Raw genomic sequence first — 17,246 nt, 5'->3', positions numbered from 1 at the left:
ACTGTTGACTCTGCGCGATGCATACTGGGATACGTAGTTCATTTGATCCTTAGAACCACCACTGTAGAATCAGAAAGACTCGTCTTCCCGGCAAGCTTCCTGGCTTCCTGGTGGGGGTGTGAACGCACGTATTGCCTCCAGGGAAAGGTAGTTCGGTAGCCTGTTTCAAGGGTAGTCTCTGCGAGAAGCGAACTCAGTTTCCCAAGTGGCTCTGCGGCCGCTGGTCGAAAGGCGGCTTTCCGGGCCTACTGGAGGGTTTGAACGCGGCGGCGGCAGTAGTAGCTGGCGTAGGTTTGGTGTGATGGCGGCAGCATCCTGTGTCTGAGGAGGTCTCGACCAAGATTCATCACTTTCAACTCCCTCCTGATGTGTCCACATCAGGGTATCCCGTTTTTCCCCCAGTTCCCCAAGAACGCCTCCCCCCTGACTAGTCCCAGAGGAGCAGTTTTGGTCTAATACTGCATCCCTACCCTTAGAATTCCCTATTTCAATCTGACATTGTGGCCTTTCCTGTGCTGTGCGTCGATTGCCCCGCGCTGGGAGAGCAAGGGCACAAGACACCAGGGAGACAGACCCCTACCGCAGGCTATGAGTAAGAGTCTGAGCTGGTCCGAGCAGCTCGACGCGCTTCTCAGTGCTACTGACGGAAATGTGGCCAGGATTAAGGTAAGGGGAAGTGAGGACCCCGGTTAGGGAACGTGGGATAAAGGACTCAGATCTCATTGAACACACACTTACTTCTTTTGTAGCAGCGGTTGTATCCCCTTGGCGTCTCTGCTGCAGGTAAGTGTTGCCCCTTTTTCTCTCCCCTTTCAGGATGTTTTTTCCCTTTTCAGGAAGATCCTGAAAGAAATCTCTTTCAGGATCTTCCTCTACCAGTACCTGTACCATCCACTCTTCCTTCCAAGTGTCCAGCTATTTCCTTTCTTGAACAAAGATGTGTCCCTCCTTGTCCCGCCCCCAAGTCTTCTTTCTTCAGCAGGAGATCTGACTGGAACCTGGATTTCCCCTCATCACTTGCCTCCCCAAGCAGGAGCCCAAGCTCAACAGCCTTGGGCTCTAGAGACTCCTATTGTCCCAGAGAGAATGGGTTGGGCTGAGACCCAAAGCACATTGTCTCTCAGGGATGAAGTTACAAATCTCAGATCCCAGCTTCGATCCCAGGCTCAGGTGAGGCTTGGAATACTAGGTGTGTGTATGTGGTGTTTGTATGAGATGAGGATACCTGGGTTTGGAGAAGCCCCTTATCCATTAGCTCATGTGGTTTTCTACCTGGGTAGGTGACTGAGGCACTAAGGCAAGCTGTGCAGGGCCTTCTGGAAGAGCAAGACCAGCAGAAGTACCAAATTTGTGCCCTGGAAGGTATCTGGCCAGTTTATTTCTTCATACACAAAGCCTCATACATAGGCAAACAGTTGTATTACCCAGTTGTGTGAGCTCTTGCATCTTGATTTGAAAGTGGAGTCTCTAGGCTTATACGTGATGCGTTTACAGGGGCTGATCCCTCAACTTGTCCCATTATAGCATCACTAAGGTTGCTGCAGCGGGGCCCAGAGCGGAAGGCTCTTCTTTTGGAGCAATACCTGGACAGGCTTAGAAGGGAACTGCAGGGCCTTCGAAGCCAGGTGCAGGAACAAGCCCAAGCTCAAATACAAGCAGGACCACAAAAGTGCAGTGCTACCAGTGGCCTTCACCAAGAGCTACAGAATGAGTAAGTGATGGGCAAGACCTCCCCTTCAGGCCTTTAAATTTATGGTACTTTGGTGGCCATCTCTGGTCTTGTTGATTGGCTTTAGACTGACTGCTGTCATCCCCACAGGAGGCAACTGCTGTGGGAGGAGTCAGAGATTCTGAGGGAGGAACTGAAGTTGCTGCGGGACCAGCTGAGTAAGTAACAAACTGGAGGAGGTTATGAGTTCACCTGTTCCCTTTTCTGGAAAGCCTTCTTTTTCTCTTAGTAAGTGGCCATAGCTCTAACTGCTTGAACTATTCAGCAGTGTGGCCAAGTATTTTGTCTTGCCTCCAAAGGTATGAGTTTACTCTCCCTAGTCAGCTTGGAAGCTTCCTGTCATCTGGACCAGCATGCTTATACCTGAGTTCATCACCAGACTGGGCACAAGACAGGGAGCGGGAAAAAAGAAGTTGGAGAACATCTTACATTTTTCTTTCATTTTCAGCCCAACATCAGGAGCTGATGCTGAAACAGATGGCTGAGGGGCGGCAAGCTCAGGCCCGCAGCTGGAAGGTAGGACCAGGATTGGACCTATCCCATCAAATCTCCCTGTGGAGGCTCCTTCCTTTCTTTGTCTATCCTGTCTGCAGGCAGGCCAGGATACTGTCTCCCACCTCTATCTCTTTCTCTTCCCTGTGATGACTCTACTTCCCTTCAAAGCTCTTCTTCCCAAGCCCTCTGTTTCAGGCCATGAGAAATTGTCCTTGCCCACTGAGGGCTCCATGTGTATTGAAGAGGCCAATTATGGGGAGGTGGGGAGTATTTCATCTGGAGAGAGAGAGGTTTGGTTCTACCTGGGACCAAATCTGGCAGATGTTGGAGCAGCTGCAGAATGGCCAGGAGGGCAAGGAGCCTGCCAGGACAGAGGCCCAGGATGCCCGACGGGACCATGACCTCTTCAGGTCAGGGGGTGTGAAAGCTTGTGGCAGTGGAAGGGATTTGTTTCACAGAGGCCAGGCACTGGGGTCCAAAGTTTAGCTAACCTATATATGACATGAGACAGTTAGGGGCAGTATGAGTATTTGGGTTACAGTCCATAAGGGAAGTACTGAGCATTCTTTATGTGGAGTCAATGAGGTATCTATATGTTTGGAGAATAAATGGGGAGTTCTGGCCTCAGAAAGGAGGACAGTTCTTTGCTGGAAGAGCCCTGTTGACCCTCCATCACCATTTCTGCCTCTGGTTTTGTTTCCCTTTCCAGGACTTCCACTCACGTCCTCCAGGCTAAGCTACCCCTAGCTGCCACCTTTGCCCCATCTATTCCTTCATCTAACTCTGAAGCCAGTCGTCAGAACAGTAATAGTAGCTGGGAACTTTTAAGGAAGCTAGGTGAGGGTAAGGGCAGGGAGCCCATATCTGGGGGAGGCTAAATCTGAATGGTGCCCAAATGCCACCTGCGTAATTGTTTGGCACTAGGTAGAATGGAGTCTCTGCCTCTTTCTTTGTGGGTCCATCAACCTCTCTTGCTACTTATCCCAAGTCAGGCCCGTATGTTTCTCCACATCAGACAGGTCCAGGACCTAGTTCTGTGTATCAGAGTGCTTGCTTATGGATTTTTTTCTCTTTCCTTTCTCTTCTCTTAGATCTCCAGAAGAGCACCCTTTCTAACCTGGAACCCAGCAACTTTCAGCTCCAGGCCCAGAGTCTTGAGTAGGAGGACCTGTCCTTTAATGGCCCTAAGGTGCTCCTGAGTGACCTGTAAGGACTTGTAAGATAAAGACTCCTTTGCTCACCTTCCCCTCCAAGGCCCTATTTCTGGGATCCCAGCCCCTCCCCTATTGATTCACCTGGTATCTGCCCTCCCTTCTGAGGCTTGTCGCTGCCTGCCTACTTGCCCACCAACTGCAGTAAAATGGTTTAACCCTCCTTGATGTGTTTTCTGTGAATCCGTATCCACATGGCATAGACTCAGCTGTACCTTTTCCTCCTGTAACATGTCTGCTTCCTGCCACTTCTGTCTGAAATCCAAGTTAAAGACATTTATAGCTGTACCTTCCGAGTTCAAACTCTGTGTTCAGTGGAACTTGGAAGGAGGTGAGAGCTCCCATTCTGGTGGGTAGAATGAAGTAGAACAATACTCTGAGGCAGTACTACTGTCGGGATGCAGAGGCAGACAAGACATCCTGGCTGGCCATGGGCCTGGGCAATAGGAGGCTTTCTCTTCTTGTCTCCAGCTTCTGTTCTTGAGGTTCACTCTGGCCTTTTCACACCTCCTCATCCTTAGCAGCCCAGCCTACATTTCTGTAGCAGTCTGCTCCCTCATCTCTCTTCTTTCAGTCTCTCTGCCTCTAATCCAGGGACTTTGGAATATTTTGACTGTGACCTCCAGTAAGAAATAGTTTACATTACAGCTTAGTAAGTACACATATGTATATTTATTAACTGAAACAAATTTAATGATTTAATACTTAAACTTCGATGTTTCCTATTTCATTAAAAAAAATGCTTTGTGGCTGTTGGTTGTGATCCTTCCGTCATGTGGTTGCCCTTTGGAAAATATATCTTCCCAGGTAGACTGAGGGAAGAATTACTTTCTTCTTACCTGAGCTTTGTGTTCTAGACAGGATTTCCATAGTGGCAGTATCTCACTGAGGTTTCATGAGATCTCTTCCACAGCTAAATATAGCCAAAAGATACACCATTCATCAAAGTGGATGTTTATTGAGCATAATACATACCAGTTCTGGTATGTATTTACCCTGAGCCAAGATGTGCAATGGGCTTATTTAAAGGTCCCATTTCTTAGCTCAGTCCAGCTGGGAAGAAGAGACAGTTATCTGAAATAAAAGCATCGTAAAAAGCTGATGGCAGGAACTACTTCCTTTATGGGGTGCATTCAAGGCCCTGGAATAACAGGTCATAAAGAGTGGCCTTTGACAAATGAATAAGGCAATCCTTGGTTCTTTTCAGCATTAGGGAGATTGCTGAGTGGAATGGCAGAGACCAGGCCGGGGTCAAACAGAACCTGTTCACTTGATCTTAGCCAAAAAGTTGAGAAGCAATCAAACAGAGCCTGTTAAAAAACAAACAAACAAACAAACAACGAAAACTTTCCATCAAAGCTCATCTTCTTGCTGAACCAAGTATAAGGAGCCCCTGACTTTATTTATTTATTTATTTTTAATTAATTATTATTTTTTTTTAGAGAAAGGGGAAGGGAAGGAGACAGAGAGGGAGAGAAACATTGATGCTAGAGAGAAACATTAATCAGTTGCCTCTGGTATGCACTTCATCTGGGGACTGAACCAGTTACCCAGGCATGTGCCCTGACCAGGAATTGAACTGGCAACTTTTTGCTTTGTGGCATGCCCAACCAACTGAGCAACCTGGTCAGGGCAAGATTCCCTGACTTTTAAATCTTTTACTAGTCAAGTGATACATCTGGCATGGTGGCATTATTCAGTTCTACTTGCTACCAGTACTCTACTTATTCATCAACTACTTTGCATCAGACTGGGAGACAGGTTTGCAAGGGTGCCAGAGCTGTAACAGCAGAACCATTTAGTGACTATGTGGAACAGTGGTATTTGAACTGTCACCAGGTGGCAGCACATAACTTGTTTCCAGAAGAATACAGAAAAGGCTTTGGGCCAACGGGACTGGGCTAGGGTGTTCTCTTTTCTCCCTTCAGAGAGCCTGTGAACTAACCATTAATCTTCCTAAAACTGTCCTGTTAGGGCTTATCTCCTGCTCAGGGATCTTTTATACACAGCATAAAAAAAGAAAGGACAAATTTGGCATTGAAATCCAACCCACTTTTTTTAATAAAGATTTTATTTATTTACTTTTAGAGAGAGGGGAAGGGAGGGAGAATGAGAGGAAGAGAAACATCTATCAGTTGCCTCTCACAAGCCCCAAATGGGGACATGGCATGCAACCCAGGCATGTGCCCTGACTGGGAATTGAACCATCAACCTTTCGGTTCACAGGCCAGTGCTCAATCCACAGAGTCACACCAGCCAGGGCTAACCCACATTCTTATCTCCTACCACACAGCTTTTAAAAACTGTTGCTACAAGGAATATATACCACTTATATCCTTATCTATGGAGAATATGTTTCAAGACCCTGAGATGCCTGAAATCAGAGAGAGTACTGAACCCCATATATATTGTTTTTTCCTATACGTACCTATGATAAAGTTTAACTTATAAATTAAGCACAATAAGAGATTATCAACTAAAAATAAAATAACAATTATGACAATATATAGTAATTAAAATTATGTGAATGTGGTCTCAAAATATTGTACTGTACCCACACTCTTTGTGACGTGAGATGATAAAATGCCTACATGAAGAGATGAAGTGAATGAGACGTTATTAAGAGTTAGTTACCCGAACGCAAGCAATGATAACATGGCAGTCCAGATGGCTACTAAGTGACTAACCCCAGGGGGGTAGCAAATGCAGCATGGATATGCTGGACCAAGAGGTGATTCATATTCCAGGCTGGGTGTAGTGGGACTACACGAGAATTCATTTTGCTATACAGAATATCTGCAGTTTAAAATTATGAATTATTTCTGGAATTTTCCATTTAATATTTTCAGACCACAGTTGACGATGGGTAACTGAAACTACAGAAAGTGAAACCAAGGATAGGGGTGGATTACTTATTCAGATTCCACTCATCTGTCAAGACCCTTGACAGTGAGTCTAAATATGTAGGAAAGGTGAACTCTAACCCCAGGGAATGCTGGTGCAAGAAGGCCCCATATTCCACTGTTCCTTTGCCTGCTCTTGCCTTTCTAGAATCCCTGGCCCTGTTCTAACCTGCTCTGGCATAAGATTGATTGCCGAGGTCCAGGAATACGGAAAGCATGAAGAAGTGTGTGCCTGTTGAATAGCTGAATAGAATTTTATTCTCTACCCAGCTTTCAAAATCCTGTTTTCAAGCCAATTCAAGTGTTACTTCCTCCGAGAAGCGTTCACCAGAATTAACCTCTTAGCCTAGATTAATTGCTCCCTCAGCATTTGGTTTAACCCTACCCACTGCTGCTACTATATCTCAAGTCGTTAATACAGTAATTGTTTATGTAACAGTTTTCCTCATTCAGTATACTTGGATTCATAAGGACACTGCCTTCACAGGACTTTTCCGTAAACAGTCTTACCAAGCTGTACCTTCACCAACCCAAAAGCCGCGCCACTCGAATCCTTTTTCTTCTGGGTTTGTCAATTACCGCTGGTTTATATGCTTGGAATTTTGATTGGTCCATTTTGTGTTTACTGCCCGCCTTCTGTGAGGCTCATGGACTTGGGGTTCCACCAGGTGTATTCCCTCTGTCTTGGTTCCTCCTTTTCAGCACACTGCCCCTTCTGTTTTTACCTTCACTTCTTCCCTATTGGTTCCCTTCGTCCTCCAGAGTTGGCGCCTAGGGCTGTTGATTGGCTTTTCTGGATGCTCATCGTGCCCACCCTCATACCACGTGGCATTCCTGACTCTAATTGGGCAATTCTACCAGCTCGTTGATTAAGGTTGACTATTGGGAGGGCTTGAGGAGGGGGCGTGGCTCATTGAAGTCCCGCCCCATCTCTGACCGGCTGGGCAGTCGTTTTCAGTCGCTGGCGGCAGGGAACTCCAGCGGATCTTCTCTCTGCTCTCTCTAGCTCGTGGGCCGGGTCATCCTGGCCCCGCCAAGCAGGCGTGGGTAGCGGCCCCGACCTTGGGGCCATGGCAGTGGACTCCTCATCCTCCGCTGCTTCTAGACCCGCGGAATCGCCGGCTTCTGCGAAAAGGACCCCCACCACCTCCGCAGGCTAAAGAGCCGCTGCCCCCTCGGAACTGTGAGGGCTACTATGCTCCTTCTTTGCCGCAGCTTCCCCCTCCCGCTCGCCCAGTCACCCCTCTGGCTGCTGAGTCCCGCCTCAGGTAACGCCGAGAGAGCGCGTGGGGCACAAATCCGGGGCGCTCCGGCCCGTGCGCGCGGCTGCTGCACCCGCCTCGGCTCCGGAGCCATTGGCGCTCGCGTCTCTTGGCACCGACAGGACCTCTTCGCTTCCCAGAGGTGCTCCTCTCAGCTGCTGGGGACACCCCTCGAACCCTTCCCCTTCCTTCTCACTTTCCTCAAGGTCCTGGGACAACTCCATCCCAAACCCTTCACCTCCTCAGCCTCGGAGGCCTGGACCCATTAGAAGTTCCTTCACGTCATGGACTTGGTCCCTGACTTCTTTCAGGGACTTTGCTCACTTCGAACACTCAGGAATCCTTCATTTCTTCAGAGAACTGTTTCTGAAACTTCCACCTCCACACTGAGAGCCTCCTCGTCTCAGTTACACCCACCTCCCTCAGAGATCTGGTCTCCCTCACTCTACCTCCCTCAAACTTAACTCCTCCCTGGAAAACATCCACTTCTACCCTGGAAAGAAACTTCCCTCCCCTCAGACACTGCTGCCTCCCTCTCTTCTTTTCTCCCCTGTATCCCTCTTCTCCGCATCCCTTCTTTTCCCTTCTCTACTTTTTACCCTTCACTTTGGAAACTCTGGACTAAGCTAATATTTAGGTTTAACTAGAAATGAAACTCAGGTTTGTCTGATTTTAAAACCTTTCAATTTATACCCCTGAGAAAACCTTGCTGAAGAATTTGGACTTTATTCTCTAGGTATGGGGAGCTATTGGAGATTTTGTAAGGAGGAGTTTGGTATGATTGATTATCTCTAATGAAAATGTGGAGGAAGAATTGAAAGTTGAAGACAGTGTAGAGGCAGAAAGCCTAGGTAGGCAGGAAACTAGTATGCTAATCGGGATTTGAGGGAATGAACTGGAATAGTGGTAGAAAAATGAAGAAAATGGCTTGCAATTTATGAGGTTTCAAAATAGAGTGAGAGTGGCATGCAATTCTATGAGGTTTCAAAATCGAGGTGACAATTAGTGGGAGGTTTCTGACTTGGTTGATGGCGTGGATTGGTTAGTCTTAATTGAAGTGGGGAACAGTCACTTGAGGGAGGGTGATTTTTAAAAAAAAAAGATTTTATTTATTTTTGTCGGAGGGGAAGAGAGGAAGAAGAGGAGAGAAACATCAATGTGTGGTTGCCTCTCGCACACCTCCTACTGGGGACCTGGCCCACAACTCAGGCATGTGCCCTGACTGGGAATAAAACCAGTAACCCTTTGCTTCTCAGTCCGGCGCCCAATCCACTGACCCACACTAGCCAGGGCTGTTTTTTGTTTTAGACAAGTTCAGTTTGAGTTATTTTTCAGATATTACTGTGGGTAACTGGAAATTTTGGTCTGAAAATTTGGAGGAAGGTTAGAACTGAATATGTAAATTTGAAGGACCAGCAGAAAATACTGAAGCCATGGATGATAATACTGAAAGAAGAGAAGAAAAGGGCTGTGGACCAGAAGGAACATCATTGTTTGAAGCGTAATAGACACTGAGAAGGAGAGATTAAATGAATGGGACGAGAACTAGAACAGAATAGTATTATAATAGAAGCCAGAGGAAGAAAGAATTTCAAGGAGGGAGGGGGTAACCATCAGTATCAGGTGCTCCAGAGGTCAAGTAGAATGAGGATTAGGAAGAGACCAGTGAATTTAGCAATTAGGAGATCATTTGTTTCCTTTGAAAGACACTTTAGATAGTATGATGATGACAATGTTAGCAGTAGTCAGATCATGATGGATTGAGGAGTAAATGGACGGCAATGAGTACTCTTTCAACAAGTGTGGTTGTAAAGGAGAGCTGATGATAGTGAAACATCTTTATTGAGAATATATTATATGCCAGGTACTATAAAGATGCTTTATAGATTACAACAGCCATGTGATTTAGGAATCTCTCTCTCTTACAGTTGGGAAGACTATAAGCAAGAATTTTTATATATACAGGGTCCAGCACAAATAATGCTCCCTTTTTTAATACAAACTCTTTTATTACAAAATCATAAGCATGTAATTCTGTAACATAACAGTACCACACTCAAGTACACCATATGACAATGATCATCCCTGGCTGGTGTGGCTCATTGGATTGAGCACCCCGCCTTTGAACCAAAAGGTCTCTGCTTCAATTCCCAGTTAGGGCACATGCCTGGTTTGTGGGCCAGGACCCCAGTAGGGGGCATGCAAGAGGCAACCACACATTGATGTTTCTCTCCCCCTTTCTCCTTCCCTTCCCCTTTGTCAAAAAATAAATAAATAAAATCTTTAAAAAAGAAAAGATTAAGTAAAAAAAGTAAAACCTTCAGAGGTGCTGGTTTAGAGAGTAAGGACACAAACAGAAGAAGCCTGGTTGAAGATGAGGTTTTTCTATGGACTAAAAAGTGGAAAAGCTGAGAGTTCAATATTTCAAGGTAGAAACAAAGAACAGGGTCTCAGGGCTGTTGAAGGGGAATAGAGGTATAGTTTATTGAAGTAGTGGAAGGTTAAGCGGCTAAGTATGTTGAATATGCCATCAGTGTGAATGTCGTAGACACCCAGTACGCTAGCAGGAAATGGAACAGAGGAGATACTGGATCCTATAACTGGGGCTGCCCAAAATTGAGTTGGAGGTGCCTTGGCACTTGCTAGAAAGTTCTACTAGGTGGTACAGATGTTTGTGTGTGAACAAATGTTGAGATCCGCAGATACTTGGTGCCCTGGATGTATTATGTATTCTCTCATACAGATGTATATGTGGGATGGTGTCAAGGACAAATCTTTGGCGATTTGGCAAAATGGGCCTGTTTAATTCTGTTTAAAAGTATGTTTTGGGAGGCTAGGCTAGGGACTCACCACCCAATAACATTTTGTACTTATGTTAATTGTAAACAGATAATTATATATTTACATGTACTCATTCCTTAGAGTAGAAAGCTCACTTGCTTTAATGTTTTTTTTCCATATGTGAAAGTGTTTATAGATATGGTCGTAGTGTTGTACACTTTATTGTTCTGCCAAATGACAGTTGTTGGAATTTGAAACCTATGATAAGGACTTTTATGAGAATTTCATCTTCTTTCAGTAAATAAAGCCCAATCATTACATTGTGTAGTGTGGATGATAATGTTTTGGGTCAACAATGAGTATTATACTATTTTCCAAGCCATCATATGGAGATGACTTCAGTGTGGTCTCACAAGTGTTGCTTTTGCTGAGCATTCAGAGGGAGTAGAGTGGTTGTTGCAGAGAAAAGCCTACTTATGATAACTTTTAAGTCTTCCATTACTGAAAATTTCTGAAAGGTAGTATCATACAAGGAAAAGCAATGGGAATCCTAACTATAATTAACCCATGTTAGCTATATGATTATAGGCAAACTTCTTATCCTCTGTGAGCTATAGTCTTTTTTTTTTTGTAAATTTAATCTTTGACAAGGTAATATATTCAAATGGTTAAATAAATATTTGCATATTTATGTTTTATATAAACAGTAAAAGTGTCACGCCTATTCCTATCTCCCGTCTTCCTAGTTCCATGCCCACTCCCAACCACTTTTACTAGTTTTTTCTTTCTTTTTTTAAAAGTTTTTTTAATTAAAAAAAAATCATTGATTTTTAGAGAGAGAAACATCAATTTGTTGTTCCACTTATTAATGCATTCATTGGTTGATTCTTGCATATGCCCTAAGCAGGGATTGAACTCACAAACTTGATGCATCAGGACGATGCTCTCTAATGCAGCTGAGCTACCAGGCCGGGACACTAGTTTCTTTATGTCTTTTAGACTTTCTTTAGGGAAATGCTTATATATTATTGTATTTTTTCCATTTTTCTTGCAAAAGTTAACTCATGATTCCCCATTGTTCTGCGCCTTCTCCCTCCCTCACCCCCATATTGCTTTTTCACTTAATGTATCTTAGGAATCTTTCTGGATCCGTATATAGAGAGTTTCTGCTAAAAGAACAAAACAAAACAAAACAACCCACCTGAATAATATTCCATTGCATGGATGTATCATAATTTAACTATTTCTTTCTTTAAAATTTTTTTTTAAATTTATTGATTTGAGTGAGGAGGGAGAGACATTTGTTGTTCCACTTATTTATGCATTCATTGATTGATTCTTTTATGTGCCCTGACCGGGGATCAAACCCACAACCTTGGCATATGGGGATGATGCTCTAACCAAATGAGCTACCTGACCAGGGCCTATTTCCTTCTTGTTGGACATTTGTGTTGCTTCTGGTCTTTTGATATTATAAATAATTTTATAGTGAAGACTCTTGAACAGATGTCATTTTACATGTGTGCAAGGGTATTTGTGGGATATATATGCAGAAAGTAGGATTTCTAAGTCAAAGGATATATATAACTATGAAATATATTGCCAAATTGCTTTTCTTAGTGATTGTTCCAATATACATTGCCTGTTCACACAATATTAGCTGTATCACGGTTAATATTTATAGGTACTTACTATGTGCCAGACACTATTCTAAGTGCTTTATATATATTACATCATTTAACCTTAATTACACCACTTTGAGGTAGGTACTATTATTATCTCCATTTTTCAGATGAATAATTGAGGAATAGGGAATTTAAGTGATTTGCCCAAATCACACAGCTAATGTGGCAGAAATTCAAATTAAGCACTCTGGCTCCAGGATCACTGTCATTAATATTGTGCTTTGCCGTTACCAAACTTGAAGTTTTGCCAATCTGATAGAGAAAAATGATACCTCAGAGTAGTTCTAAAAAATTATGTTAAGGTTAACCATCTTTTTATGTTGAGTCACTCATTTTCCTTTTCTGTAAACTATCTTTAAATTCTTTACCTATTTTTCTGTTGGTTCATACATAGGTCTCTTTCCTATTGATTTCTAGGTCTCTCTTTACTGATGATATATGTCATACATAAAGATAAATTTTTTTGTCTGTGGTAGTGCAAATATTTTTCCATTTTGATATTGTCTTCTGACTTCTTTTATTTTACTCCCATGCAGAATTTTTAGATTTTTATGTAGACAGACTTCTCAATCTTTTTCTTTATGTCTTTTGGATTTAGAATCGTAGTTAGAAAGGCCTTCTCCTTTTGAATCCTTAGTTTTTTATTCTATCCTATAGTAGTAAGAAAACTGAATTATTGTGAAGGTCAAAGTGCTTTGTCAACTGTAAACTGTAAATCATGTAATATGGTGTTATTTATTAATTTGTCTCCTGAACAAGTTGTACAGAGGCTGTTATCTCTTCTTGTGCATTAAATGTAGTAGAATGACATAATTTTCTTTCTGCAATGTGGGAAACTAGGGTGTTAACTGATCTTGTGGTCAGTGTTTTCCTTGGACAATTTGCATGGGCTCATTTTCAAAAGTAGGGACTGAAATCTTGAAGTATTTTTGCATACTTTAGTCTTGTTGTTGTCCTTTGTATTATGTATAATTAGAATCTGACTAAAAGTTCTCAGAAATTGTTTTGCTCTCAAGTTAGCCATGGTTCACTAATTTGCACATTATTTACTTTGAATGTTGTATTCCTACTGTTGGGTAGAAATTTGTAATTTGGAAGGACCTCTTACTTTTTTTTGTGATTATAAAACTAATGCATATTCCTTAAGGAAGAATTGGAACATAGAGATGGTTTTAAAGGAGAAGATAAAATTTTTCAAATATTCCCAAGATTCAGAGTTAGTAGCCATTGTTAACATTTTAGATTATATCCTCTCAGATTCTTCTTATGTATGTGTCTCTATTGTCACCATCAACTCTCTAGGGCTTGGCATAATGCCTGGTCCCTAGTAGGTGCTAAATAAATGTTTGCTGACTGACTGAATGAATATGTTTTACTTAGGAAGTATGAAATCTCAGTGTCCTATTTACTTTATTTTTTCTCCACTTAACTTTTTAAAAAATATATAATCTTTATTAGAATTTTTTTCCATTACTGTTTAGTCCCCTTCCACTGTAAATTTTGACTCATATAATAGTATTAAACTTTATAGGTCACAGTTTTATTTGGAGATAAGTTTGAGTCTAAGTCCTCATGGAGCTCATAGTCTGGGCTGAGTAAAAGAGGCAGATAAGTGACAGTTAAAATATTGTGTGATAGCTATAACAACAGAGATTTGTGCAGGGCATTACCAAAGCACAGAAAAAGGAGACTGAGGGGTGAGAAAACACTTCCCACATGAGATGATTGCTAAGGGAGCCATGTAGAAGGGGTCAGGAAGAACATACCAGTATGGTGCCAGATGGGTACTAGACTTATCAGGGAGATCACTTCATAGGGTGTATAAATATCTAATCACTATGCAGTATACCTGAAACTAATATAATATTGTATGTCAACTGTAATTGAAAAATAAATTTTATAAAAGAACATTCCAGGGAGAAAAAATAGGACATTCATAGGCATTGAAGTGTGAGTTGGGTGCTACAAGTAGTTCTCTGTGTGTGGAGTAGGTTGTTTCTGTAGGTTGTAAAGGAATACAGATTGATAAGGCTGGAGATGTGGGTAGGGACCAAATAAGAAAGAGCCTTTGTATACACATGAAGTGTTCTCAAAAGTTTACTCACCTTGGAGAATAGATTGGAAAAGTTGTGAGAGTGGAGATGATATGAAGACCAAGAAAACATTGAGTACAACAGCTGGAATGAGGTGAACATCACTTAAGCTGAGATAGGAAGTGAAGGCTATACTCATACTCAAAAGGTGGGCTAAGTCTGGGGGATAATGATTAGGCCAGTTTTAGCAAGCAAAGTATTTGAATGCCAAGCTAAGGGATTTTATATGCAGCAAATGTCATCAAAGATTTTTAACTGTCATAATTGTTAATGTGAGCTGTTATAGGTTGCAATTTGCTTTCTTCTGTTTATTCTGAAATGATGTTGAAATCTTTCATGTCTATGAAATAATAAAAATATTATCAAAGACTATTGTAAATATTTAAACAGGAGTAAAATTTGGAACTGAAAAATGACCCTATATTTGACAAGAAATATATAGTAAAGATCCATGAAAATAGGCATTGTGTGAAAATGCCTTTTTATAATAGCTACATGCTTTCTCTTTGGATTCTGGCAAGGTACAGCCCTGGTTTTGTTGAAGCTTCACAACAAGTTTAAGGGAATCACATCACAAGCCCCTTAAAGCTCCATAATTACCTTAGTGAATACATTTTTAACTGAAACTAGAATTTTTTTCTGAACTTAAATCAAAGAGAATATATTTCAAGGAAGCCAACCCTTATCAGAAGTTTAAAGAAATGCCAGGTAATACTTTGGAGTTATATGAATTCAGTTTAATGGCTACATCTTTTGTAATTGTATTTTTGTACATTCATAATTGAATGTTTTAAGAGACTCTGGTTCATTATACATTGATTGTGAAATTGTATGCAGTTTGCTGCATTTATTAGGTCAATAAGTTGATATTCTATTTTATAATTACAGAAGCAGTATAACATTACAGAAAGTTTAGAATGAATAAAGAATGTCATAATCCTTCTACTCCAAAATAACATTATGGCTTTAGTATAATTCCTTTATTTTTTCCAGTGCATAATTTTATGTAATTATAATTAGTAATTATTTATTTTTTACATTATTTGTCTCTCCATTAACAAATATCATAAATTTCATCTTTTGTAGTCTAAATTACTATCATGGAAAGGATGAAAGGATGGCCCTGGCTGGTGTGGCTCAGTGGGTTGGGTGCTGGCCTGAGAACCAAAGGGTTGCCAATTCAATTCCCATTCATGGCACATGCCTGGGTTGCGGGCCAGGTCCCCAGCTGGGGGCATGTGAGAGGCAACCACACAAAGATGTTTCTCTCCCTCTTTCTCCCTCCCTTCCCCTCTGTCTAAAATGAATGAATAAAATCTTTAAAAATAAAGGATAAAAAGATGGATTTTAGCACTAACCTTTTAAAAAAATATTTTATTTATTTAATTTTAGAGGGGAAGGGAGGGAGAGAGGGAGAGGAACATCAATGTGTGAGAGATATATCTATCAGATGCCTCTCATGCATCCCCAACAGGGGACCTGGGCCTACAACCCAGGCGTGTGCCCTGACTGGAAACTGAACCATCAACCTTTTGGTTTGCAGACTGGCACTCAGTCTACTGAGTCACACCAACCATTGCAGTTCTAACCTTTTAAATCTTCATTTTTAAAAAACAAAAATAATATATGATCATTGTAAAAAACAACTGTACAAAAATGTATTCCTTAAAAAAATCAGTGTTTTTTATAATTGTTTCCTCCACCAAGATGACAGCTTAGTACTACATGTATTCCTCTGCATTATTTTCTTGGTATATACTAATGTTTACTATTATTATATTTAAAAAATAAAAGATCACACTATACATTCTATTTTGCAACTTGCTATTATTACTTAACAGTCATATTTGGACATCTTTCCAAGTTAGTATACATAGAATTGATCTCATTCCTTTATTGACTATATAATGTTAAATTATATGGATGTACTATTGATGAACATTTGGATTGTTTCAAGTTTTTTTCTGTTACTGACAGCATGCAAGTTATTTTTGTGCATATATCTTGGAGTGATTATTTTAATGGTCATTTTTAATAGCTATAAAATATTCCGTTTAGTGGAAATAACACATCTGAGAAACAAGGCTGAATAAAAATATGTTTGATAAGTTCATATTATAATATTGTTTTCCCTTTTATGAGATTCCTTCTTTGACCTTTGTAATGTAAACTATAGAACAGCCTACCCCAATCCTAACTTCCTCTTTCCTCTTGATTTCTTTTTTTCCCCACACTCTCTGATATAGCCTTTTAACTTACTGTATCAGAAAAAGAGGTGAGTTGCTTATCTTACCTTAGTGGCCATGTTGAGGTCTTCTTGAAATCAAATAGGAACATTTATCCAAAGAAATATTATCTTGAAAATTCATACACCCCTCTAGTACTGTAGTACCTAAGCTATTTGAAGAGGTCCAATATTCGTTTACCTAGTGTCATTTAATGTTTCAGTATACAACGTTATAAAGCTATAGATACATTTAGTGTACTTAGAAGATCACAGTGTATTTTTATATCCAGATTGTGGGAAATCATGGTTCCTTTCTATTCTGTCCTAGTTAGGTCATATACATAATATTGTGTACGTTTTCCACTGTTGTGTTTTAGAGGGGCTTTGACAATTTGGAGGGCAATTAGGGCTAAACTTTGATAAAGGTAACCAGGGAGATCTTGATACCATGTGTCCATGGGAAACCTGAAAGATGCACGTGTATTTGCCCTGGAGAATACTAAGTAACTGAAAAGCTATCATAAAGAAGAAAAAATCCAGACAATTTGTTATATACTTGCAGCATCCAGAACTGGGATTAAGGGCCGGGTAGGAGAGGGAGAGGAAGGGGAACTCATTTTCTAAATGATTACTGTGTATCAGGCACCCTGCCTGGTCCTTCATATATGCCTTCTTATCCTTTAATTCTGTCATATGTTCTCATTTAATTCTTATAATAACACAGTGAGATGTAGTTAATATTTATCTATTTTATAGATAAAGGGAGAAGTTAAGTGACATGCTCAAAATTATTTAGGTATTAAGTTGGAGTCAGGATTTTTAAAAACCTGTGCCATTTAATTTTAGTCATACACACGTAT

At 41.2% G+C, this 17,246-nt stretch overlaps 2 protein-coding genes across 2 annotated transcripts in view; both read left to right on the top strand.

The window, feature by feature from the left end:
- Positions 1–265: 265 nt before the first annotated feature.
- On the top strand, positions 266–3,675 carry CCDC163 (CCDC163 homolog). The gene is made up of 8 exons (XM_054571633.1): positions 266–666; positions 750–783; positions 980–1,170; positions 1,281–1,362; positions 1,525–1,711; positions 1,820–1,887; positions 2,178–2,245; positions 3,316–3,675. Exons 1-8 carry the CDS (start codon positions 589–591, stop codon positions 3,421–3,423), a joined length of 816 nt encoding a protein of 271 aa, XP_054427608.1. The 5' UTR covers positions 266–588; the 3' UTR covers positions 3,424–3,675.
- Positions 3,676–7,287: 3,612 nt separating this feature from the next.
- The window catches only part of TESK2 (testis associated actin remodelling kinase 2), a 124,388-nt gene continuing 114,429 nt past the window's right edge, over positions 7,288–17,246 (top strand). The window contains exon 1 of the mRNA XM_054572130.1: positions 7,288–7,606. The gene's annotated coding sequence lies outside the window, so the exon portion shown is untranslated. The remainder of the gene's footprint in view (positions 7,607–17,246) is intronic.

This window comes from Pteronotus mesoamericanus, unplaced genomic scaffold (assembly GCF_021234165.1).
Source record: "Pteronotus mesoamericanus isolate MK-2021 breed Mesoamerican mustached bat unplaced genomic scaffold, CSHL_Meso_final contig_221, whole genome shotgun sequence".
NCBI lineage: Eukaryota > Metazoa > Chordata > Mammalia > Chiroptera > Mormoopidae > Pteronotus > Pteronotus mesoamericanus.
The sequence above is the reverse complement of the archived record's forward strand: the minus strand, read 5'-3'. Positions and strand labels throughout refer to the sequence as shown.